Source organism: Prorops nasuta, unplaced genomic scaffold (assembly GCF_024137725.1).
Source record: "Prorops nasuta isolate Cenicafe-Biocafe unplaced genomic scaffold, Cenicafe_Pnas_1.2 PNAS00002, whole genome shotgun sequence".
Classification (NCBI taxonomy): domain Eukaryota; kingdom Metazoa; phylum Arthropoda; class Insecta; order Hymenoptera; family Bethylidae; genus Prorops; species Prorops nasuta.
Window position 1 is genome coordinate 9,353,868 of NW_027116799.1, and position 24,235 is coordinate 9,378,102.

At 31.8% G+C, this 24,235-nt stretch overlaps 7 protein-coding genes across 30 annotated transcripts; 4 read left to right on the top strand and 3 right to left on the bottom strand.

The window, feature by feature from the left end:
* Positions 1-2,101: 2,101 nt before the first annotated feature.
* Positions 2,102-5,404, bottom strand: LOC136776706 (uncharacterized). Of its 11 annotated transcripts, XR_010823122.1 has the most exons (6): positions 4,997-5,404; positions 4,877-4,937; positions 4,644-4,810; positions 4,310-4,563; positions 2,858-2,984; positions 2,102-2,766 (listed from the first exon to the last, which is right to left on the bottom strand). XR_010823122.1 is itself a non-coding variant. In XM_066732541.1 (5 exons), the coding sequence occupies exons 2-5, from the start codon at positions 5,020-5,022 to the stop codon at positions 4,392-4,394; spliced, it is 402 nt and encodes a 133-aa protein (XP_066588638.1). In that variant the 5' UTR covers positions 5,023-5,040; positions 5,164-5,404; the 3' UTR covers positions 2,993-4,391. The 11 variants fall into 11 exon arrangements, 10 of the variants coding, with proteins under 10 accessions (XP_066588638.1, XP_066588590.1, XP_066588620.1 ...); XM_066732541.1 differs by lacking the exons at positions 2,102-2,766; positions 2,858-2,984 and having other exon boundaries at positions 2,993-4,563; positions 4,898-4,934; positions 4,997-5,040; positions 5,164-5,404; XM_066732493.1 differs by lacking the exons at positions 2,102-2,766; positions 2,858-2,984 and having other exon boundaries at positions 2,993-4,563; positions 4,877-4,934; positions 4,997-5,040; positions 5,164-5,404.
* Positions 5,405-5,602: 198 nt separating this feature from the next.
* On the bottom strand, positions 5,603-8,655 carry LOC136778381 (uncharacterized). The gene is made up of 5 exons (XM_066735178.1): positions 8,478-8,655; positions 8,167-8,413; positions 7,541-7,803; positions 7,212-7,478; positions 5,603-7,128 (listed from the first exon to the last, which is right to left on the bottom strand). Exons 2-4 carry the CDS (start codon positions 8,411-8,413, stop codon positions 7,371-7,373), a joined length of 618 nt encoding a protein of 205 aa, XP_066591275.1. The 5' UTR covers positions 8,478-8,655; the 3' UTR covers positions 5,603-7,128; positions 7,212-7,370.
* A 179-nt stretch (positions 8,656-8,834) lies between these two features.
* Positions 8,835-10,580, top strand: LOC136775665 (uncharacterized). The gene is made up of 3 exons (XM_066730643.1): positions 8,835-9,195; positions 9,268-9,621; positions 9,691-10,580. Exons 1-3 carry the CDS (start codon positions 8,888-8,890, stop codon positions 10,574-10,576), a joined length of 1,548 nt encoding a protein of 515 aa, XP_066586740.1. The 5' UTR covers positions 8,835-8,887; the 3' UTR covers positions 10,577-10,580.
* A 282-nt stretch (positions 10,581-10,862) lies between these two features.
* On the bottom strand, positions 10,863-12,696 carry LOC136775655 (uncharacterized). Its single transcript, XM_066730632.1, has 2 exons — positions 12,302-12,696; positions 10,863-12,229 (listed from the first exon to the last, which is right to left on the bottom strand). Exons 1-2 carry the CDS (start codon positions 12,576-12,578, stop codon positions 10,878-10,880), a joined length of 1,629 nt encoding a protein of 542 aa, XP_066586729.1. The 5' UTR covers positions 12,579-12,696; the 3' UTR covers positions 10,863-10,877.
* A 50-nt stretch (positions 12,697-12,746) lies between these two features.
* LOC136775674 (uncharacterized) lies at positions 12,747-15,866 on the top strand. Its single transcript, XM_066730655.1, has 5 exons — positions 12,747-12,991; positions 13,056-13,302; positions 13,666-13,928; positions 13,991-14,257; positions 14,341-15,866. Exons 2-4 carry the CDS (start codon positions 13,056-13,058, stop codon positions 14,096-14,098), a joined length of 618 nt encoding a protein of 205 aa, XP_066586752.1. The 5' UTR covers positions 12,747-12,991; the 3' UTR covers positions 14,099-14,257; positions 14,341-15,866.
* A 198-nt stretch (positions 15,867-16,064) lies between these two features.
* Positions 16,065-19,367, top strand: LOC136779777 (uncharacterized). Of its 13 annotated transcripts, XR_010823675.1 has the most exons (6): positions 16,065-16,472; positions 16,532-16,592; positions 16,659-16,825; positions 16,906-17,159; positions 18,485-18,611; positions 18,703-19,367. XR_010823675.1 is itself a non-coding variant. In XM_066737614.1 (5 exons), exons 2-5 carry the CDS (start codon positions 16,447-16,449, stop codon positions 17,075-17,077), a joined length of 423 nt encoding a protein of 140 aa, XP_066593711.1. In that variant the 5' UTR covers positions 16,065-16,344; positions 16,429-16,446; the 3' UTR covers positions 17,078-18,476. The 13 variants fall into 13 exon arrangements, 11 of the variants coding, with proteins under 11 accessions (XP_066593711.1, XP_066593753.1, XP_066593683.1 ...); XR_010823679.1 differs by having other exon boundaries at positions 16,535-16,592; positions 18,485-19,367; XM_066737614.1 differs by lacking the exons at positions 18,485-18,611; positions 18,703-19,367 and having other exon boundaries at positions 16,065-16,344; positions 16,429-16,472; positions 16,535-16,592; positions 16,906-18,476.
* Positions 19,368-22,353: 2,986 nt separating this feature from the next.
* LOC136779767 (solute carrier family 66 member 2) lies at positions 22,354-24,215 on the top strand. Of its 2 annotated transcripts, none has more exons than XM_066737557.1 (4): positions 22,354-23,092; positions 23,173-23,309; positions 23,440-23,623; positions 23,705-24,215. In XM_066737557.1, the coding sequence occupies exons 1-4, from the start codon at positions 22,899-22,901 to the stop codon at positions 23,889-23,891; spliced, it is 702 nt and encodes a 233-aa protein (XP_066593654.1). In that variant the 5' UTR covers positions 22,354-22,898; the 3' UTR covers positions 23,892-24,215. The 2 variants fall into 2 exon arrangements, with proteins under 2 accessions (XP_066593654.1, XP_066593646.1); XM_066737549.1 differs by having other exon boundaries at positions 22,360-23,092; positions 23,407-23,623.
* Positions 24,216-24,235: the final 20 nt, after the last annotated feature.

The window sequence follows — 24,235 nt, forward strand, 5'->3', positions numbered from 1 at the left end:
GAGAACAGACATATAGTTTTTTCAGGGAGGTAGTATACATATGTATGTACACAGACACTGCCGTGTTAAGGAGTGGGGCCGTGATTACAGCGCCACCTACGAACTATGAGATTTTTTGGAGGAATTAACCGAGCTTTAATTTCATAGTTAAAGTTTAAAGGAAAATACCAAAAATAAATAATTACAATTATATAAAGGATAAACATTTTTTTATTATATAAAATAATTTTACAAAATAGATATGAAACAAACATAACAAGTTTAAAATACTATTTATCATACATTATACCATAATAATTAAATGGTATAAAGGAAAAAATTATGTAATCATAAATTAACATACCTACACAAAACATAACGTATATATATTATTAAGAGGATATACATAATTTAAAGCAAAATTATAATACAAAACAAATCATGAGAGGTGCTTTAAATCATATAGAACCTATTAATAAATAAAAGTTTACACAATTAAAATTACACTTATCATATTAATATTAACATAAATCGATCATAAGTATAAAAATATATATCTATAGATTTATATGAAGGTGAAAACAGTCTAAATCTTAATTTTATTCCTCTCGTATAAAATTATACAATAATCTTCTTCGTCTCATTCAAAAATCTTAAAATATATATAATTAAGCTTTTGATTGAAATAATGAAAATTTCTGTACTACTTCCTAAATTAGAAATATAAAAAGTTAATTTTGTTTTAATTTTATTGAGACCATATATATATATATATATACATTAGGGTGGCCATAAAAAAAGAAAAATTTTTCCGGTGCTTTTATTTTATTAAGAATGATGAAAAAATAGGAATCGAATTTTTTTAGATTTTTTTGAAGCCGTTAAATGGTGCCGATATCGTTTTTAAAGTTAAAAATCCGATGTTCTTCCACTTTTTCGAGGTTAGATGTAAACCAAAATTCCAATAAGCTTTTAATTTGTCAAAAATTATGAAAAAAAGAGATCCTCGAATTTTTAGAATTTTTTGAAGCCGTTAACGGGAATCCGTATACCGACATTACAGGGCGAAAACTATTTTGCATGCAGCGTCGTCATTTGTTGACGGATTGTAAAGTTATTACAGGTTTTTGGAAATGCCAGAAGCTTATCTACTAAGTTACGCTAGGAAAATTAACAAAAAATAAAAAAAAATATTTGTTTAAATAAATATATTAACATTATTGAGAAACAACAATTAAATCGCAAAATCCCCCAACGTACTTTACTAGATAATGTTCATACGTTTCCAAAAAGTCCACATAAATGCAAATCCGTCAAGAAATGACGATGCTGCATGTGAAATAGTTTTCGCCCTGTAATGTCGGTATACGGATGCCCGTTAAATTGTGCTAATATCGATTTTAAAATTAAAAATTTAGATTTATTGAAAACGATTTAACGAAATTATAAATTAATATTGTGCTTTGAAAATTCCTTTAGTTAAATTACAAGAAATTGTAATAAAAAAAACATTAATCCAGCATAATATTAATTTATAACTTTATTGTTAAATCGTTTTCAATAAATCTAAATTTTTCATTTTAAAAACGATATCGGCACCATTTAACGGCTTCAAAAAAATCTAAAAAAATTTGATTCCTATTTTCCTACCATTCTTAACAAAATAAAAGCACCGGAAAAAATTTTCTTTTTTTATGGCCACCCTAATATACATATTATACCGTCTCATATTTTAAAATATTTTTTTAATGTACGTTACATCCCACTTGCCTCATTTTTTAATTTTATCTTCAACGTGATCTTCCCGCAACATAGAGATTTTACGTTTTTCTTCCTATAGATCACGGAACGACCATTTGATTTTTCCATAACATTGACATAGACAATTATTATATAAATAGGTTTTGGTATACAAAAAAATTTTCAATTCCTAGAAACATCGCACCTAAAGATGTTACGACTCCGGGTACTCCTGGAAGTACTGGAATGCGTCAAGCTCCTAGTTATCAACGAATGCATAGCAACGAGAACAAAGGTAGTGACAAAGATTCCACTAGTGGGAGAGATTGATTAGATGGCCCGCCCACAGCGATTCCCAACAGGTAATAAATACTTCATCAAATGATATTGATATGTCACATAATATAACATAAAATGCTTTATTCACAATTCATACGATTGTTTCTTAATGTTTTACTCGATATTAACAAATTTATTTCTATGCAGAAGGGACTGACATTAAAAAAAATATGAATTAGGTTCGTGTTGTCATTAAAATTCTATATATTGATGTTGTGCACGTGTCTGCATTTTGAGTCGTTACTGTTAGATCAGTTTATTGTTCGGCATGCAGATTACAGAATGTCCTTTTTTACCGTATAACTATATATTTTATACATACGTTATTATTTAAATTTGACTGTCATTCATATTTATGACAATCTGTATTTGCGTTATAAATATTTATAGTTTAATTTGAGGATCTTTATGGTAATTTGTGATTTTATTTTTAGGCTTAGGAAATCATCTAGCCCATCGCGTAGGCTAATGGGTCTGCTCCCCACTTCGCCCAGACTGAAATTCATCCACACAAATCCAGGAGGTAATCCGGTTCCTCTTAGACCACCTCGACATCCTCCATCGCCTTCAATTAGGTCAAAATCTCTAGAATTACTGGACCAGGAAGAAGAAAAGGCTGTTGCGCCCGTTATTCAGCCTGAACCCGTGCCAAAGCCAAGATCGAAGAGTTTGGATGGTCTTTTGGATGACGATGGTGTCACTTTAGAACTTCAATCAAAAGAAGAAAATATTGAGAAAGAAAAGCCTAACATGAATGACAAAAGTAATATAAATAATTTATCGATTCCTGTGCCTTTACCAAGGTTTAACGCTGATACCTCTTTGGAGGTCTCCAAATCTGTGTCAGTTATGCACCAGGACGAATCACGGACATCTTCCTCCGGTAACAGTGAATCCAACAACAGAGACGTACCATTGAATGCCTCCTAAACAAAATAAATTAATTTTTAGCGAAACTCGAGCAAAAATAAGTAAATTAGAAGATACCAGAGATGAAAATGTTGATGTTTCAAAGAAACATTCGACTAATGAGATTAGTACAAAATTGAAAAAGGTGGATAAAACGAAGTGTGGAACAAAATTGGTGGAAGACAGAGCTGAGAATGATGCAAATCTTGAGAAATCGTTGATGCTAAAGGCCAAAAGCTGTGACGCGGGTTTAGATTCGGGCGGAAGCACTCTTCCAACGACTATAAAGCTCGAGCGCTCACCAATCAAAATAGAGGCTCTTTACTCTCGCTGTCCACAGGAAGCGAGCCCAAACGAAAACGAAATCTCATGGACAAATGTGTAAATAAGTTACGGTCTTTTATCAAAAAGTAATCATCTCAATAGATATAAAGACTCGTATAAAGCTTTTTAATTTCCGAAAATTCGATAGCTGAACTTTGATCTGTGTTTTAACATATTACCTTAATTCGTAAAGTTTGTATTATAATACATCCTTGCTTCATAGAGCAAAATGATTTCTAACTCTTGTGATACTTGGAATGATTTTTTTCTACTTAAGAGAGGTTGAAAGAAAAAAAATTGTTATAATATTTTTCATCGTTTAGTTTGATTACTGAGAGATCTGTGCTTAACTTAGTAAAATTAATGGTGATATGAGCCTGCTGCTAGCAGACATAGTTGTGATAGTTAATAAAATTTTATTATCTGTTTCTTCACATATAAGAAAAGGCAGCATGAAAGTTCAATTTTATGCCTCAAGAAAAAAGTGTCTTCTTAGTAGTTAAAATGTAAGATATTTTTGACGATTTTTCACAAATCTTTTATAAATATATTTATATACATATATACTGTATTCAACGAGTAGATTATAATTACATAATTTTTAAGAACTTATCACCAGCTACTGCTAATTTACAACAGATTGTTCTTATCGCAGCTGATCTAACCCTCTTGTTTAATATATTTTATTATTTAACAATTGAAGTAATGTTTAATACTGGCATTGAATACTCGACATGGTTTTGAAGCCACAAACATGTATATTTTACCAAAGTTTTGTAAAATTATAGAAATTTTATCAATTTGTCTGGATATCAATTAATTTTAATTGTAATTTAATTTTACACTTAAAATAGCAATTTCAACTTGAATAACAATTTAAATGTATTATAACTTTGATAGATGTTTTATTTAAATAATTGAAAGTAATTGTAACTAGTTACAAAATATTTTGTTATTTTAGTCAGAATAAATAATAAACAGAGTTCAATTTTTGCAATATGTGATCAAAATAACATACACATTATATTCAAAGCTTGGTTTGGACCTCAGCTACATAATGAACTAATATTCATTGTTGTTGGTTTTGATTGTCAAATTTTTTAATGATTGATAATGTCATCTCTTCCTCTCAATCGTCTCATTAATATCATATAATGTCTCATTAAAGTCACTCGTTTTTTATGTAGAGATAGTAAAAATGCATCTTCAAAACATTGTGCTAGGTACATCTCTGCTGCTTCTTGTATTGCTTCTAAAGCACTAGCCTGCATCCTGGGAAAAGCAACATTGTGTCTTAATAGTGTTTTACTAGTTTTGTTCGTGATATATACCATTAAAACATTTTAAATCACCTTACAATATTCTGTTTGGGAAATACTTTAATCATAATGTCCCTTATCAATAATACGAATGATGTTTTCGGTATCAAAAATTTTGTAACCCTTCTATAATATTCTATTTTTTGCAAAGCTCGAGTCCCTCTTAGCATAGGTTTGCTCCTTAACACATGTGATTTATGCTAAAATAAAGGCAAAAAATTATATATTAATTTAGATTTTTGTTGTATGGAAAATTTATCTTTTACTTTATTAGTCTGATTGCTCACAGCACTTTTAGACGAGGTAGAGGCAGAATTTGACCTACTGCTAAAAAAAACGGTATATAGTTTTGAACAATTTAATAATTTTTATTTTAAAATTCTCACCTAGGCTTAACCTTTCTTCGCACCATTTTACTTTATCTCAAGCACTACAAGTAAATAATTAGAATTAGCGTTAATAGGGTTAATAAAGTAAATATTTATCATAACGCATTGTATAAATGTATAATCACAAATTGTTTTATCACTAAGTTTCACATATACATATTTACCACCATTTCGTTTTGTTGTTATTCGTCCGATTTTACGCGGGAAAACCGTGGTTGTTTTACAGTTAGGCTATGTTCGGAAACACCACTCGGGTGCATCTCTAGGGGTTTGTTCTTTTTCACTGCACTATCGAACTGGTGGAATTAGTCGAAATAAGATAAACATATGTTCTCTCGCTCTAACTTAATGTACTAGTGCAGTAATACAGCGAAAAAGAACAGACCTTAGAGTGATCCCAATGGCCCGTTGTAAGGGTGACTGTAACGTGAAAAACCAAGCATATACCATTTGAAAGAGCAAAATCTGAAAATAGCAGATTTAGGTTGGCAACCTTGAAAAAATATGACGTCATTTCGTAGATCAGATTGAGTCAAGAAATTGTGAAATGGTAGTATACATTCACGTGGTTTTGACAGCTGTCAACTGGTGCAACCTGTGCATTTTAACAAAAGGTACAAGGACACACAGAAGTATTACAGATCCATAGGATTGTGCCTTTCGCTTCTGTATATAGGAACATTCAATTGGGATATCACATATATTTAAACTGCTACTGAATATGATTATAATTGTATAAACAAACCTTTATTGTAATATATATGTGTAAGAACAAAAAATAGATGCTTTATAATTTTTAAATAGTAAAAATAAGAATATTAATTCAATGACAGTATGATTACAATTGTATAAGTAAAACTTTATTGTAATATATATATGTGAAAGAAGACAAAATAGATGCTTTATAACATTTAATTAGTTTAAATAAAAATATTAATTCAATGACAATTATAGTATTAAGTGTGATAAAAATTAATCATGTACTCTCACATCCTAAAAATTACTCGTACAACACACTCTTCAAGTTTGGTGACGTTTTATCGTCCTCATAAAGCATCGCCAGCACCATTGCGAGTTGTAGATCATTCGACACTTAATGAAACAAGCATCAATGGCATGCCTCAATGCCCTGGCCAACCAGCAAACTACTGCTGCATGCTCAAACCTTTGGGTTGCCAAACAAAGCGAAGGCATTCTTTAAAGTTGCTATTTTCTAACGATCCTCAGCAAAAATGTTAAAGATGATTGCTGCCATTGTATCGTCTCTCTCATTTGTAGAAAGACCCCAAACAAGATTTTTCTTCACCTTGGCCAAATAATAATTTGCTGCGTGCAATGGATCTTGCTTTTGTTGGAAATCTGCTTTGGTTGTTTTTTCTACGCATCTTCTGAGTACTACCTTACTCCTAATCCACCAACCAATGCGTAGTTACTTCAGCACAGACCATTTTGGTTGATCCATAGCATAAGATGGTATCAGTTGTAACAATTCATCTTCGGACTTTGAATCGATGGCTGAGACTAGTTTATTTGTCGGCTATGAGTAGCGTCAACTGTGGCAGAGGTGAGATAGACGTAATCTCAGCCGAATCCAAAGCCAATTCTTCAAGGAAATTGGGTCGTTTAATCCCGAGGTTCAAATGAAGAAGTCGTGCCCACACATAGCTGACCGACATGTGGTTTTCCATTTTAACCATCCATTCTTCAAGCGCACAAGCTACAAATGCATACCCTACCAAATGAGCCAGGAATCAGGATAGCCTTTACCCATCATACCTTGCCAGTCTTCAGTGGATTCATGTGTTGCTTAGGGTGATACCGGGGCAAGACTGGACAAGCAATTGAAGTAATTCGCGACCCTTCGAATAAGCCGCAATTAGGCATATAATCGAAGCTGGTTGTATCGTCTTGCATACCAAGTTACCCTTTAGCGCCAAGCATTCTTAAGCGCTTATGCTGCTAACTTGTGGAAGCTGTGACATGGAGGACACGTTGGCGAGTCGTCGCGGTGACGTTTCTCTCGTAGCAGATGCCTAAATCCTCGTCTTGCAAGCTTCTACTGTCGTAAACGCATTTCTTTCATATTTACATATTTACAGGGTTTATTTATATACATTTAGACGAAATCTCTGAAAGAGGAATAATATTAATTTTAGCGTTCACAACGAAATATTTTAAAAATGATATGGCATTATTCACGTGCACGATTTACCTCTCTTCCCTAAGCCGCTTGATCTTCTCGTCAGCCAGTTGTGTAAGGTGCTCATAATATTTGCGTTTAGCAATTTGCGCTTTGATTTTCTCATCTAATAATTACCTATATTTCTCGGCAACATCACAATTATTGGAATTTTTTGATTTTCCGGCTGCGTTATTTATATATAAGGATATTTCTCAGGGGTTCACTCATGGGCTTTCTCAGGTTACTGGGTCCTCCGTCGTTACCCCAAGAAACAATATCTCCTTCAGTTCTTAAAGACTAAAGAGAATGTAAATTAAAATGTTATAAGAAATAAATATTTTAAATAAAAAATAATTTACTTTAAAAATTGGCGCTGGATCATCAATGTCGTCGGATTCATCAGATTGAATGAGATCATCAATTGTTCGGATTTTGTATGGGAAGGAGGATGAGCTGGTGGAAGACTGCAGAGAAGAATTTGTGGAAGGCCGTAAAGTACAGATTGTTGGTGGTAAATTATCTGAGTCTCCAGGATAATTTATTCCAACAGCCGATTTTCCTATTAAGGAAACAACCATGTCCAAAAACTCGCCCCGAACCGGAGCCATAGATCTCCCGCCGCCTGAAATAAAATAAATTATATTTTTAATAGAAAAATGAATGTCATTCATTAACCCGGCAATGGGCGCGCGGGGTGTTCAGAACACCCCAAGAATAGAAATCTATTGGTAACGTAGCGAAAAATTTGTGCAGTCACTTAAAAATATTAGCGTTTAATTAATACAAATAATGTGAAGAAATGCAATTGCTATTGTATACCAAAGGGAACTTCGCATAGATGATATTTATTGAAAAATAAATCTGTATTTGTAAATGTTTTACGTCTAATAACGAAAAACAAATGGGGTGTCCGTGGCACCCCACGCGCCTATCTACGTAAAAAAAAAGCACGCGCCTATTGGCGGGTTAATAATATATATTATACCTGTTTTATAAAGCTCCTTAGTCATTTTCGCTCGGTACTTTCGGGCTTGAAGCTTTATATTAGTCCACGTTGTTTTTGGACACATATTTGTCCAATCGCCGTTGGTTGCCGCTATCATCTCTTTCTTTATTTCCTTCCACGCCTTTTCCTTCTCGCCTTTGGTAGTACCATCCGTTTTTTTGTTTTCGACGATATCAAAATATTTTTTGATTATATCCAGCAATTTTAAACGATGTTCCTTGTTCATCTATCAAAAATGAAATTCTTATAATCAATATTTCTATTTATTCGTTTAAAAATGTGTAACGTACCTTTTTTATAATTTATGCACTGGTAATATGCTGTAATAATCGTCGTTTTCCACAGAGAACTAACCGAGTACAGCTGTTTCCCAGAAAAAACAATAGAGCATTGAACTTATAATGTTGTATTTGTTGGTGTGCAATCCTACACAATGACAGTCAAGTGAGAATGTGTAGCTGTATGCGTAAACAAAATAAGTCCGGCAAAAGTTAAGAAATTTGCCAATAGTTGTCATTGATATTATGCATAGCATCACTACTACATTCTTAACGTAATGCAACTGTATTGGTGTGCATGGGATCTGACATGTGGGCGGAGTCAATATATATAGATATATAGAAAATTCAATATGGCGCAGAAGTGCCTAGAGTTAAATAGCATATTAATATAGAGTGATCAGTATTAATAGTGATATCTAATGATATCATTGAAAAGTATTTGTATTTGGGCTGGAACAAATCCCTCGCAGCGTAATTTTGTAGAAGGCGAAAGAATTTACCAGTCGGGACATATAATTAAATGTGGGACAAATGAGAGATCAGAAAATGATGCTACCATTAGTTTCACAGCTCTATGCTTACAGACATCTAATTTAAGAGGAAATCCACACGAGATTAATGGAATTGTGTCAAATACTGGTGATATTTTAAATTGTGTTTGTTCATGTAAAGCTGGCGCAGGAAAAAAGTGCAAGCACATCATAGGCTCTCTGTTGTATTGCTATCAGTAAGTTTTGTAAAGTGTATTTTATGAATAGGTTTAGATTATAATTGTGTAATAATAAAAATCTTTTTACAGAAAAGGCAATTCATTAGAAACTTTATCTTGTACTGATAAGAAGTGTGAATGGAAGAAAGTACATAAGACAGCTTTAGAGAATTACAGTCCAGCTCCGCTGATGAATCATTCTTGTTATGCTCAACCTGTAAAGAGAAAGAAAATAATTAATTCTGAATCGATCAAAATTTGCCAGAAAGAAGTTATTGAGTTAGAGGAAGAATTAGAAATAGAAGGATCACAGTCATCTACAAATTTTTCAAATTCTACAAAAACTCAAAAATCTATTGAAATAATAGTTACAGAATCTCAATTGGATGAAATTAAAAATTTAATTTGCAGTAGACTACCATCATCTGCTTTAGCCAAGCATGTGTGAGTATATATACTATTTTATATGGGTATATTAATGTATAATGATTCCAACATTGGATTGTATTACAGAGCTGGGAGGCATGATCCGTTCATTCCAAAACACAAGAGCAAGACTACAGAAGTTGAAAAAGAAACTATTAAATTCATCTTGCAAAATGAAGATAACGAATTAATGCAAAAGATAAGAAACTTTGAAATTAATGAAGTAGAAACATGTTGCTTTACTACACTGGAGCAACTATCTGCAAATCTTCAGGAGGTATGTGAGAAAACAAAAAATACGTATACCCATTGGATGAGAGAAAGAAGTTATCGTATAACAGGATCAATATGTTATGAGCTTTATACTTACACAAAAACAAAGAGAAATGATGATGAGTGGCTACGAAAAATTGACAACACTTTTGTACCTAAAAGCTTCAAGTCCGACGTGCTAGATTATGGTAAAGGAACAGAGAAAGAAGCTCGTAATGCTTTTAGGAAAATTTTTAATTGTGAAGTTGTTGAAATTGGATTGGTGGTATCGAAAACAAATCCATGGTTAGCCTACTCACCAGATGGAATCATTATTAAAAATAAAATGCCTATAGCTCTATTGGAGATTAAATGTCCAATAAAGGGAAAAACTACAGATATCTATACTACTGTTGAAAGTCAAATAAAGAAATGTTTATTTAGAGATGGTGAAAATTTGATGATGAAAAAAAAACACCAGTATTACGGTCAAATTCAATTGGGAATGGCTGTATTAAATTTAAATGTAACATATTTTGTTATTTATTCATCATTTGACAAAGGAATGTGTTATTTAAAAATAATGAGAGATAATATATTTATTATTACAATGTTATTTGCTTTAAAAAAAGTTTATTTTAAGTATAAGTTGCATGCAGTTTGTTTACAAAAAAGAAATTGCATTGAACATCGTGCAAATAAACCTGTTGAAGTTGTATAGACTGAAAAAAAGTAAAATACAAATATATTTATTATAAAAATTGCATGATTAGCATTAAACAAAGATAAAGTTAATAATTCTAAGTATTACAAAACCTGTTGTTACAAAATATTTGGAAATAATTATATTTGAAGTTCCTGTTTAAATATAAAATAATCATAAGCTTGTCAATTAATAAAATTAAGTTTATTAGTGTGTAACATTTTATGAAAATTGATGTACAATTTTAGTGAAATTAATAAAAATTACTGATATATACATTATTTGGTAATATTAATTGATACATAAAACAAGTAATTACTTATTGTACATTTATAAACTTATTGTCATTTAATATAGGTGCACTCATGTTTATTGTACCGCAAACAACTGTGAAAATATCTTCTACAAGTGGTACAAGTGTTGAAGGCAGAACAGAACCAAGTATTTTAAAAGCTTTGATCCGTTGGTTAGATCTTTCAATGTGTACTCGAGCTCTAGCTATTTTTGCAGTTAACACAGATTCTTCTTTAGTAAACTGCTTTTTCTCTTTTAAAAATGGAGGTCTGATACATTTCCATTCATTTTTTTCACAAATTTCATCTATTAAAAAGCCACGATCTACCATAACACCATCACCAGCTTCTAACAATTGAATTAAATTGCTTTGTTGAAATATAGTTGAATTTGTCACTCGTCCACCATAAACTTTACTTAAGTATGTTATATTCCCTGCAGGTGATACGCCAGTCATTACTTTACAGGTATTTTCACTTTTATAATGCGAGTAAGTTAAAACTTGACAGCACAGCTTTGCAGGGTGCTGTATAATAATTTCTGTGCAGTCCAAAACCACACGAACATTTTCAAACCCTTCAAAACACTGAGGTAAATTTCTTAATATTTCCTCCTTTGAAGGCCACTGAATTGCAGCTTTGAAACACTTGCTCAATATTTTTATGATGTCATGAAAAATTCTTTGACAGTGTTTTGCTGAGTAACAAGAAAAGCAAATAGCTAAAAAACTGTATGACAAGTTTTGTTTTAACTTCATGAATGTCATAATAACTCTGTCTCTAGTGTTCATTATGACATTGTAATGTTCAAACTTATCTTGGGATAATTTCCTCACAATTTCTACAATGGTATCCAAAAGCTTAAACGATTCAATACCAGTTGCAGTACTTAATTCACTGTCACGGTTTATGCAATTTGTAATAGTAAGCACAAAACAATCTGTGTTCACTTGTACTCCAATATGTTTAACTAAAGGCTCTACACTTGCAACTTTATTCAGCATTTCAGGAAGAAACTGTGAAGTTCCATGTGGCTCCAGATTTTCTGCTTTGTTAATATTATTTTGTATGTCATTCAGTATTTCACTCTCTATACAAATGTCTTTTTCTTGGGCTGTTTCATTGATTGTTTCATATTGATTATGTTCCTGGTGCATATTAGTTTCTTCACAAGAAACTTGTTCCTCTACAAAATCTTCAACTTGTTCAAATTGGCCTACTTCAACTGTATTTAGAGTTTCACTTGCTTTACTCCGCCTTATACGTCTTTGCAATCTTGCTTCATCAACTTTTCGTCTTGTTTTTTCTTTTTCAGTTTCAGGCAAGTTACATGAAGGAACTGCGTTTCTTTTTAAAAATCTTTTATTCGCCTGAACATCTGCAACCAAATTTGCATAATCGTATTAATATTTTGTAACGTTTCCCTTATTTAACCTCAAATAACACTTACCTGCGAAAAAATAATCACTTTTTTTAAAATGCAGCGAACAAACTTTTGTTCTTTTACTAATATTATTAATTTTTAAATTAATTTTCCATGCTTTGCAAATGTCAATTTTTTCGGAGTTGCCAAAGATATTTTGCTTGTTTATAATGCGTGTGTTAGGCTTTGGGAAGCAATGAAATCTAAGGTTTAAATTTTTGTCTGCTCTACTTCCACAATTTTTTACTACACAACGATCGGTGTTAGAATTTTTTTGCCTTAATATAAATTCACCAGCCTCCATAATATAAACTTATTTATTGATTAAATAACATTTTCTTTAAAATTCCTGTGTTAAACAAAGTATAAACATGGGCTTCCTCTGCTTTCATTTTTTACCACTTGGAGCGCTTCAACTATGTCAGATCCCAGCACACCAATACAGTTGCATTACGTTAAGAATGTAGTAGTGATGCTATGCATAATATCAATGACAACTATTGGCAAATTTCTTAACTTTTGCCGGACTTATTTTGTTTACGCATACAGCTACACATTCTCACTTGACTGTCATTGTGTAGGATTGCACACCAACAAATACAACATTATAAGTTCAATGCTCTATTGTTTTTTCTGGGAAACAGCTGTACTCGGTTAGTTCTCTGTGGAAAACGACGATTATTACAGCATATTACCAGTGCATAAATTATAAAAAAGGTACGTTACACATTTTTAAACGAATAAATAGAAATATTGATTATAAGAATTTCATTTTTGATAGATGAACAAGGAACATCGTTTAAAATTGCTGGATATAATCAAAAAATATTTTGATATCGTCGAAAACAAAAAAACGGATGGTACTACCAAAGGCGAGAAGGAAAAGGCGTGGAAGGAAATAAAGAAAGAGATGATAGCGGCAACCAACGGCGATTGGACAAATATGTGTCCAAAAACAACGTGGACTAATATAAAGCTTCAAGCCCGAAAGTACCGAGCGAAAATGACTAAGGAGCTTTATAAAACAGGTATAATATATATTATTAACCCGCCAATAGGCGCGTGCTTTTTTTTTACGTAGATAGGCGCGTGGGGTGCCACGGACACCCCATTTGTTTTTCGTTATTAGACGTAAAACATTTACAAATACAGATTTATTTTTCAATAAATATCATCTATGCGAAGTTCCCTTTGGTATACAATAGCAATTGCATTTCTTCACATTATTTGTATTAATTAAACGCTAATATTTTTAAGTGACTGCACAAATTTTTCGCTACGTTACCAATAGATTTCTATTCTTGGGGTGTTCTGAACACCCCGCGCGCCCATTGCCGGGTTAATGAATGACATTCATTTTTCTATTAAAAATATAATTTATTTTATTTCAGGCGGCGGGAGATCTATGGCTCCGGTTCGGGGCGAGTTTTTGGACATGGTTGTTTCCTTAATAGGAAAATCGGCTGTTGGAATAAATTATCCTGGAGACTCAGATAATTTACCACCAACAATCTGTACTTTACGGCCTTCCACAAATTCTTCTCTGCAGTCTTCCACCAGCTCATCCTCCTTCCCATACAAAATCCGAACAATTGATGATCTCATTCAATCTGATGAATCCGACGACATTGATGATCCAGCGCCAATTTTTAAAGTAAATTATTTTTTATTTAAAATATTTATTTCTTATAACATTTTAATTTACATTCTCTTTAGTCTTTAAGAACTGAAGGAGATATTGTTTCTTGGGGTAACGACGGAGGACCCAGTAACCTGAGAAAGCCCATGAGTGAACCCCTGAGAAATATCCTTATATATAAATAACGCAGCCGGAAAATCAAAAAATTCCAATAATTGTGATGTTGCCGAGAAATATAGGTAATTATTAGATGAGAAAATCAAAGCGCAAATTGCTAAACGCAAATATTATGAGCACCTTACACAACTGGCTGACGAGAAGATCAAGCGGCTTAGGGAAGAGAGGTAAATCGTGCACGTGAATAATGCCATATCATTTTTAAAATATTTCGTTGTGAACGCTAAAATTAATATTATTCCTCTTTCAGAGATTTCGTCTAAATGTATATAAATAAACCCTGTAAATATGTAAATATGAAAGAAATGCGTTTACGACAGTAGAAGCTTGCAAGACGAGGATTTAGGCATCTGCTACGAGAGAAACGTCACCGCGACGACTCGCCAACGTGTCCTCCATGTCACAGCTTCCACAAGTTAGCAGCATAAGCGCTTAAGAATGCTTGGCGCTAAAGGGTAACTTGGTATGCAAGACGATACAACCAGCTTCGATTATATGCCTAATTGCGGCTTATTCGAAGGGTCGCGAATTACTTCAATTGCTTGTCCAGTCTTGCCCCGGTATCACCCTAAGCAACACATGAATCCACTGAAGACTGGCAAGGTATGATGGGTAAAGGCTATCCTGATTCCTGGCTCATTTGGTAGGGTATGCATTTGTAGCTTGTGCGCTTGAAGAATGGATGGTTAAAATGGAAAACCACATGTCGGTCAGCTATGTGTGGGCACGACTTCTTCATTTGAACCTCGGGATTAAACGACCCAATTTCCTTGAAGAATTGGCTTTGGATTCGGCTGAGATTACGTCTATCTCACCTCTGCCACAGTTGACGCTACTCATAGCCGACAAATAAACTAGTCTCAGCCATCGATTCAAAGTCCGAAGATGAATTGTTACAACTGATACCATCTTATGCTATGGATCAACCAAAATGGTCTGTGCTGAAGTAACTACGCATTGGTTGGTGGATTAGGAGTAAGGTAGTACTCAGAAGATGCGTAGAAAAAACAACCAAAGCAGATTTCCAACAAAAGCAAGATCCATTGCACGCAGCAAATTATTATTTGGCCAAGGTGAAGAAAAATCTTGTTTGGGGTCTTTCTACAAATGAGAGAGACGATACAATGGCAGCAATCATCTTTAACATTTTTGCTGAGGATCGTTAGAAAATAGCAACTTTAAAGAATGCCTTCGCTTTGTTTGGCAACCCAAAGGTTTGAGCATGCAGCAGTAGTTTGCTGGTTGGCCAGGGCATTGAGGCATGCCATTGATGCTTGTTTCATTAAGTGTCGAATGATCTACAACTCGCAATGGTGCTGGCGATGCTTTATGAGGACGATAAAACGTCACCAAACTTGAAGAGTGTGTTGTACGAGTAATTTTTAGGATGTGAGAGTACATGATTAATTTTTATCACACTTAATACTATAATTGTCATTGAATTAATATTTTTATTTAAACTAATTAAATGTTATAAAGCATCTATTTTGTCTTCTTTCACATATATATATTACAATAAAGTTTTACTTATACAATTGTAATCATACTGTCATTGAATTAATATTCTTATTTTTACTATTTAAAAATTATAAAGCATCTATTTTTTGTTCTTACACATATATATTACAATAAAGGTTTGTTTATACAATTATAATCATATTCAGTAGCAGTTTAAATATATGTGATATCCCAATTGAATGTTCCTATATACAGAAGCGAAAGGCACAATCCTATGGATCTGTAATACTTCTGTGTGTCCTTGTACCTTTTGTTAAAATGCACAGGTTGCACCAGTTGACAGCTGTCAAAACCACGTGAATGTATACTACCATTTCACAATTTCTTGACTCAATCTGATCTACGAAATGACGTCATATTTTTTCAAGGTTGCCAACCTAAATCTGCTATTTTCAGATTTTGCTCTTTCAAATGGTATATGCTTGGTTTTTCACGTTACAGTCACCCTTACAACGGGCCATTGGGATCACTCTAAGGTCTGTTCTTTTTCGCTGTATTACTGCACTAGTACATTAAGTTAGAGCGAGAGAACATATGTTTATCTTATTTCGACTAATTCCACCAGTTCGATAGTGCAGTGAAAAAGAACAAACCCCTAGAGATGCACCCGAGTGGTGTTTCCGAACATAGCCTAACTGTAAAACAACCACGGTTTTCCCGCGTAAAATCGGACGAATAACAACAAAACGAAATGGTGGTAAATATGTATATGTGAAACTTAGTGATAAAACAATTTGTGATTATACATTTATACAATGCGTTATGATAAATATTTACTTTATTAACCCTATTAACGCTAATTCTAATTATTTACTTGTAGTGCTTGAGATAAAGTAAAATGGTGCGAAGAAAGGTTAAGCCTAGGTGAGAATTTTAAAATAAAAATTATTAAATTGTTCAAAACTATATACCGTTTTTTTTAGCAGTAGGTCAAATTCTGCCTCTACCTCGTCTAAAAGTGCTGTGAGCAATCAGACTAATAAAGTAAAAGATAAATTTTCCATACAACAAAAATCTAAATTAATATATAATTTTTTGCCTTTATTTTAGCATAAATCACATGTGTTAAGGAGCAAACCTATGCTAAGAGGGACTCGAGCTTTGCAAAAAATAGAATATTATAGAAGGGTTACAAAATTTTTGATACCGAAAACATCATTCGTATTATTGATAAGGGACATTATGATTAAAGTATTTCCCAAACAGAATATTGTAAGGTGATTTAAAATGTTTTAATGGTATATATCACGAACAAAACTAGTAAAACACTATTAAGACACAATGTTGCTTTTCCCAGGATGCAGGCTAGTGCTTTAGAAGCAATACAAGAAGCAGCAGAGATGTACCTAGCACAATGTTTTGAAGATGCATTTTTACTATCTCTACATAAAAAACGAGTGACTTTAATGAGACATTATATGATATTAATGAGACGATTGAGAGGAAGAGATGACATTATCAATCATTAAAAAATTTGACAATCAAAACCAACAACAATGAATATTAGTTCATTATGTAGCTGAGGTCCAAACCAAGCTTTGAATATAATGTGTATGTTATTTTGATCACATATTGCAAAAATTGAACTCTGTTTATTATTTATTCTGACTAAAATAACAAAATATTTTGTAACTAGTTACAATTACTTTCAATTATTTAAATAAAACATCTATCAAAGTTATAATACATTTAAATTGTTATTCAAGTTGAAATTGCTATTTTAAGTGTAAAATTAAATTACAATTAAAATTAATTGATATCCAGACAAATTGATAAAATTTCTATAATTTTACAAAACTTTGGTAAAATATACATGTTTGTGGCTTCAAAACCATGTCGAGTATTCAATGCCAGTATTAAACATTACTTCAATTGTTAAATAATAAAATATATTAAACAAGAGGGTTAGATCAGCTGCGATAAGAACAATCTGTTGTAAATTAGCAGTAGCTGGTGATAAGTTCTTAAAAATTATGTAATTATAATCTACTCGTTGAATACAGTATATATGTATATAAATATATTTATAAAAGATTTGTGAAAAATCGTCAAAAATATCTTACATTTTAACTACTAAGAAGACACTTTTTTCTTGAGGCATAAAATTGAACTTTCATGCTGCCTTTTCTTATATGTGAAGAAACAGATAATAAAATTTTATTAACTATCACAACTATGTCTGCTAGCAGCAGGCTCATATCACCATTAATTTTACTAAGTTAAGCACAGATCTCTCAGTAATCAAACTAAACGATGAAAAATATTATAACAATTTTTTTTCTTTCAACCTCTCTTAAGTAGAAAAAAATCATTCCAAGTATCACAAGAGTTAGAAATCATTTTGCTCTATGAAGCAAGGATGTATTATAATACAAACTTTACGAATTAAGGTAATATGTTAAAACACAGATCAAAGTTCAGCTATCGAATTTTCGGAAATTAAAAAGCTTTATACGAGTCTTTATATCTATTGAGATGATTACTTTTTGATAAAAGACCGTAACTTATTTACACATTTGTCCATGAGATTTCGTTTTCGTTTGGGCTCGCTTCCTGTGGACAGCGAGAGTAAAGAGCCTCTATTTTGATTGGTGAGCGCTCGAGCTTTATAGTCGTTGGAAGAGTGCTTCCGCCCGAATCTAAACCCGCGTCACAGCTTTTGGCCTTTAGCATCAACGATTTCTCAAGATTTGCATCATTCTCAGCTCTGTCTTCCACCAATTTTGTTCCACACTTCGTTTTATCCACCTTTTTCAATTTTGTACTAATCTCATTAGTCGAATGTTTCTTTGAAACATCAACATTTTCATCTCTGGTATCTTCTAATTTACTTATTTTTGCTCGAGTTTCGCTAAAAATTAATTTATTTTGTTTAGGAGGCATTCAATGGTACGTCTCTGTTGTTGGATTCACTGTTACCGGAGGAAGATGTCCGTGATTCGTCCTGGTGCATAACTGACACAGATTTGGAGACCTCCAAAGAGGTATCAGCGTTAAACCTTGGTAAAGGCACAGGAATCGATAAATTATTTATATTACTTTTGTCATTCATGTTAGGCTTTTCTTTCTCAATATTTTCTTCTTTTGATTGAAGTTCTAAAGTGACACCATCGTCATCCAAAAGACCATCCAAACTCTTCGATCTTGGCTTTGGCACGGGTTCAGGCTGAATAACGGGCGCAACAGCCTTTTCTTCTTCCTGGTCCAGTAATTCTAGAGATTTTGACCTAATTGAAGGCGATGGAGGATGTCGAGGTGGTCTAAGAGGAACCGGATTACCTCCTGGATTTGTGTGGATGAATTTCAGTCTGGGCGAAGTGGGGAGCAGACCCATTAGCCTACGCGATGGGCTAGATGATTTCCTAAGCCTAAAAATAAAATCACAAATTACCATAAAGATCCTCAAATTAAACTATAAATATTTATAACGCAAATACAGATTGTCATAAATATGAATGACAGTCAAATTTAAATAATAACGTATGTATAAAATATATAGTTATACGGTAAAAAAGGACATTCTGTAATCTGCATGCCGAACAATAAACTGATCTAACAGTAACGACTCAAAATGCAGACACGTGCACAACATCAATATATAGAATTTTAATGACAACACGAACCTAATTCATATTTTTTTTAATGTCAGTCCCTTCTGCATAGAAATAAATTTGTTAATATCGAGTAAAACATTAAGAAACAATCGTATGAATTGTGAATAAAGCATTTTATGTTATATTATGTGACATATCAATATCATTTGATGAAGTATTTATTACCTGTTGGGAATCGCTGTGGGCGGGCCATCTAATCAATCTCTCCCACTAGTGGAATCTTTGTCACTACCTTTGTTCTCGTTGCTATGCATTCGTTGATAACTAGGAGCTTGACGCATTCCAGTACTTCCAGGAGTACCCGGAGTCGTAACATCTTTAGGTGCGATGTTTCTAGGAATTGAAAATTTTTTTGTATACCAAAACCTATTTATATAATAATTGTCTATGTCAATGTTATGGAAAAATCAAATGGTCGTTCCGTGATCTATAGGAAGAAAAACGTAAAATCTCTATGTTGCGGGAAGATCACGTTGAAGATAAAATTAAAAAATGAGGCAAGTGGGATGTAACGTACATTAAAAAAATATTTTAAAATATGAGACGGTATAATATGTATATTAGGGTGGCCATAAAAAAAGAAAATTTTTTCCGGTGCTTTTATTTTGTTAAGAATGGTAGGAAAATAGGAATCAAATTTTTTTAGATTTTTTTGAAGCCGTTAAATGGTGCCGATATCGTTTTTAAAATGAAAAATTTAGATTTATTGAAAACGATTTAACAATAAAGTTATAAATTAATATTATGCTGGATTAATGTTTTTTTTATTACAATTTCTTGTAATTTAACTAAAGGAATTTTCAAAGCACAATATTAATTTATAATTTCGTTAAATCGTTTTCAATAAATCTAAATTTTTAATTTTAAAATCGATATTAGCACAATTTAACGGGCATCCGTATACCGACATTACAGGGCGAAAACTATTTCACATGCAGCATCGTCATTTCTTGACGGATTTGCATTTATGTGGACTTTTTGGAAACGTATGAACATTATCTAGTAAAGTACGTTGGGGGATTTTGCGATTTAATTGTTGTTTCTCAATAATGTTAATATATTTATTTAAACAAATATTTTTTTTTATTTTTTGTTAATTTTCCTAGCGTAACTTAGTAGATAAGCTTCTGGCATTTCCAAAAACCTGTAATAACTTTACAATCCGTCAACAAATGACGACGCTGCATGCAAAATAGTTTTCGCCCTGTAATGTCGGTATACGGATTCCCGTTAACGGCTTCAAAAAATTCTAAAAATTCGAGGATCTCTTTTTTTCATAATTTTTGACAAATTAAAAGCTTATTGGAATTTTGGTTTACATCTAACCTCGAAAAAGTGGAAGAACATCGGATTTTTAACTTTAAAAACGATATCGGCACCATTTAACGGCTTCAAAAAAATCTAAAAAAATTCGATTCCTATTTTTTCATCATTCTTAATAAAATAAAAGCACCGGAAAAATTTTTCTTTTTTTATGGCCACCCTAATGTATATATATATATATATATATGGTCTCAATAAAATTAAAACAAAATTAACTTTTTATATTTCTAATTTAGGAAGTAGTACAGAAATTTTCATTATTTCAATCAAAAGCTTAATTATATATATTTTAAGATTTTTGAATGAGACGAAGAAGATTATTGTATAATTTTATACGAGAGGAATAAAATTAAGATTTAGACTGTTTTCACCTTCATATAAATCTATAGATATATATTTTTATACTTATGATCGATTTATGTTAATATTAATATGATAAGTGTAATTTTAATTGTGTAAACTTTTATTTATTAATAGGTTCTATATGATTTAAAGCACCTCTCATGATTTGTTTTGTATTATAATTTTGCTTTAAATTATGTATATCCTCTTAATAATATATATACGTTATGTTTTGTGTAGGTATGTTAATTTATGATTACATAATTTTTTCCTTTATACCATTTAATTATTATGGTATAATGTATGATAAATAGTATTTTAAACTTGTTATGTTTGTTTCATATCTATTTTGTAAAATTATTTTATATAATAAAAAAATGTTTATCCTTTATATAATTGTAATTATTTATTTTTGGTATTTTCCTTTAAGGGGAATCTGTATATCGACATTACAGAGCGAAATTTTGCGCCAAACGAAACGGCCTCATGTCTTAACCGATTTTATCGTTTATGCACCTTTTTGGAAACGCCAAAAGATTATCTAGCGATCTCAGGCAAGCCTCATGTACAATATGGCGGACAAAAATCTGAACGCGGAAATTTGGGTTGGCAGCAGTGATCGTAAACCCCGTGAACGTCGTTTTTTGTAGAATCAGATTTTTGCCAAATGGTTAGTACTGGTTAGTACACGAGACTTTTGACAGGTTCAAGGATGTAGCGAGCTTATTGGTGGCTCTTTTGGTTTCTAATTGAAGACCTAAATAGTAAAATATTCATTATTGGTTTCAATATATAATTTTTATATCTAATACGACTACAAAGCTGTACTTTTTCTATTCCTAGTTTTTGGCCAGTTCTTTTGACTGACGTAATACCATTGTGGTCCTTTTACACCAATAAATCTTCATGAAACCAGGAAACAATACCTTTATGTAATTATCGCTCTATAGAATTATAAATATTTATATTAATTAAAAGATAATTTTAAATTACATAACACCTTTAAGAGTTTAATAAAATTCACTTTCAACAAATTAAACTTTTTTTCATTTATCACACCGCTTCAAAATTAATTATAAAGCACTGCCCTATATAATTCTTATACAAAACCGGCAACTTTCATTTTTTTTACATGTTAACATAACAATATCTACAGTTTTAATTTAATTAAAAACACACAAAATCAAGATTTAATTTATTTTATTCAGTAATAACATTTCATTACATTTTGTCAGCTACAAATCGTAGTGATAATTATTAAATACATTACTTTACCAATTGTTAACATATGCTTTGCATTTAACATTGTTAAAAAGATATTAATGTAAACAAATGGACCTGTCAAAAGTCTCGTGTACTACCCATTTGGCAAAAATCTGATTCAATGAAAAATGACGTCATTATACCTAATAATCACTGCTGCCAACCCAAATTTCCATGTTCAGATTTTTACTCGCTATGTTGTTGTACATGAGGCTTGCCTGAATTGCTCCGTTACACCGGCCCTTACGGATTACGTTTTCTCTGCCTTGAACCACGTTACGTTACGGAAACCGTAAAGCGTTTACGTACAATCGGTACATACAGTTCTCTGCCATCACCCTAAAGAACTTTAACAAGTCATAAAAAAATACGCACATTCATCAGTCTGATATAGTTTAAATCTCCGAAGAAAGCAACCTTTAAAAGTAGCAAAAATGAACTGATAGGGAGAACATAATTATCATATTAAGGGCAATTAGCTGTTTTAATTGGTGATAAGTGAAAATTATGCAAAAGAGACGTGGAAGGCGAGAGGGCAATGAGGTGGTCTTATGTGACATCCTTCAATGACACCTGACGATTTAGGCAACATCATTTTGATGAATCTATTAAGTTTGTTTGAATTGGATGAATCATCAGAAGCATAATGATCAAGAATAATGGCCATATAACCTAAAAGTCTATTTAAATAAGAAAACTTCTGGAAGCACTAAAATTAAAAGTAATTAGTACACAACAAAAATTAAAAATGAATGAAACATATGATCAGATTACTATTAATAATGCATTGAGCTGGGTAGCATCTGCAGCAATGGTAGTTGGTGGTATAATACCATATATACCACAGTATAGAGAAATCAAACTTAAGGAAGATGCCGAAGGCTTTTCTCTGTATGTCTGTCTTACCCTTCTCATAGCTAATACTTTGAGAATACTGTTCTGGTAAGTGTTCATATTTCTCTATTCATTAAACTTTATACAAGTTATTTTAAAAAGATAAATAATTTATTATGATTTAACAGGTTTGGAAAACGTTATGAATTACCTTTATTATTCCAAAGTATATTAATGATTATTACAATGCTAGTAATGGTAAAATTATGCATCAATGTACGCAATAGAAATCAAATTATTAAATCTAGAGAAAGAGTATTCACAGGTAAACTAGCAATTTTTTATTTATCCAAGTAGTTTAATTTTTTTTTCTTTTTTTTGTGTAGTTTTTGAGTTACATTTTATTTATACCCCTTGAACAGATTTGGACACTAAATTCTTTTGGAAATGGACAGACTTTCAATCGTATTTGGATTTCATGCTACTGTTTGCTGGGCTAGGAGGTGTACTGATGTATTTTCTTGTGAATATTTCAATATTTGTAGAAATTGTTGGCTTTTTGGCAGTTATGACGGAAGCTATGCTTGGTGTACCACAATTTATAAATAACTTTCGTAATAAATCTACTGTGGGAATGAGGTAATGAATGAATTTATGTATTTGTTATTATATGGGTAACAATATTTTTTTAAAGTAATATATAAATGAAAAATATTTTAGTTTAGCAATGGTAACAATGTGGGCTGTTGGGGATACATTTAAAACATGCTACTTCATACAAAGAGAAGCACCTATTCAATTTCAAATATGTGGCACACTACAGGTTCTAATAGACATTGCAATATTAATGCAAGTTTATATTTATCAAAACAGTAATAATCCAAGAGTTCCAGTAAGAGCTGACTAGCTGTCTGCTACACCTATATTAGTCTAATGATGACTGAAACTATTTGTTTGACCTAAAGAATTATTTTTATATTTACTACTATTATATTTATATTAAATGCATTTTTCAGCTGAAAGACCTAAGATTAAAACTTTGTTTCAAACATATCAACTTGTAAACTATTGCAAATACTATGTAAATAATTATATATATATAAGAATTTCTTCCAACAAAAATCTTATGACTTACTGTTTAATTATGTAAATATAATGGTAACAGGATGATTCATTGTTTTTAATAGTATATAGTTAATTTAATTTGTAAATATCTATCGATTAAAATTTTAATAATGTACTAATAAAAAA

Coding starts and splice junctions, on each gene's coding strand:
- LOC136776706 (XM_066732478.1), bottom strand. CDS start 5,022: ATGGTGCGAAGAAAGGTTAAGCCTAG. Junction 4,938..4,996: donor CGAAGAAAGGTTAAGCCTAG/GTGAGAATTTTA, acceptor CGTTTTTTTTAG/CAGTAGGTCAAATTCTGCCT. Junction 4,564..4,643: donor CCCAAACAGAATATTGTAAG/GTGATTTAAAAT, acceptor TGCTTTTCCCAG/GATGCAGGCTAGTGCTTTAG.
- LOC136779777 (XM_066737572.1), top strand. CDS start 16,447: ATGGTGCGAAGAAAGGTTAAGCCTAG. Junction 16,473..16,531: donor CGAAGAAAGGTTAAGCCTAG/GTGAGAATTTTA, acceptor CGTTTTTTTTAG/CAGTAGGTCAAATTCTGCCT. Junction 16,593..16,658: donor TGAGCAATCAGACTAATAAA/GTAAAAGATAAA, acceptor CCTTTATTTTAG/CATAAATCACATGTGTTAAG.
- LOC136775665 (XM_066730643.1), top strand. CDS start 8,888: ATGATATCATTGAAAAGTATTTGTATTTGGGCTGGAACAAATCCCTCG. Junction 9,196..9,267: donor TCTCTGTTGTATTGCTATCA/GTAAGTTTTGTA, acceptor ATCTTTTTACAG/AAAAGGCAATTCATTAGAAA. Junction 9,622..9,690: donor TCTGCTTTAGCCAAGCATGT/GTGAGTATATAT, acceptor ATTGTATTACAG/AGCTGGGAGGCATGATCCGT.
- LOC136778381 (XM_066735178.1), bottom strand. CDS start 8,413: ATGAACAAGGAACATCGTTTAAAATTGCTGGATATAATCAAAAAATAT. Junction 7,804..8,166: donor TAAGGAGCTTTATAAAACAG/GTATAATATATA, acceptor ATTTTATTTCAG/GCGGCGGGAGATCTATGGCT. Junction 7,479..7,540: donor ATCCAGCGCCAATTTTTAAA/GTAAATTATTTT, acceptor CATTCTCTTTAG/TCTTTAAGAACTGAAGGAGA.
- LOC136775674 (XM_066730655.1), top strand. CDS start 13,056: ATGAACAAGGAACATCGTTTAAAATTGCTGGATATAATCAAAAAATAT. Junction 13,303..13,665: donor TAAGGAGCTTTATAAAACAG/GTATAATATATA, acceptor ATTTTATTTCAG/GCGGCGGGAGATCTATGGCT. Junction 13,929..13,990: donor ATCCAGCGCCAATTTTTAAA/GTAAATTATTTT, acceptor CATTCTCTTTAG/TCTTTAAGAACTGAAGGAGA.
- LOC136779767 (XM_066737549.1), top strand. CDS start 22,899: ATGAATGAAACATATGATCAGATTACTATTAATAATGCATTGAGCTGG. Junction 23,093..23,172: donor ACTTTGAGAATACTGTTCTG/GTAAGTGTTCAT, acceptor ATGATTTAACAG/GTTTGGAAAACGTTATGAAT. Junction 23,624..23,704: donor AAATCTACTGTGGGAATGAG/GTAATGAATGAA, acceptor AAAATATTTTAG/TTTAGCAATGGTAACAATGT.
- LOC136775655 (XM_066730632.1), bottom strand. CDS start 12,578: ATGGAGGCTGGTGAATTTATATTAAGGCAAAAAAATTCTAACACCGAT. Junction 12,230..12,301: donor AAGTGATTATTTTTTCGCAG/GTAAGTGTTATT, acceptor ATTTGGTTGCAG/ATGTTCAGGCGAATAAAAGA.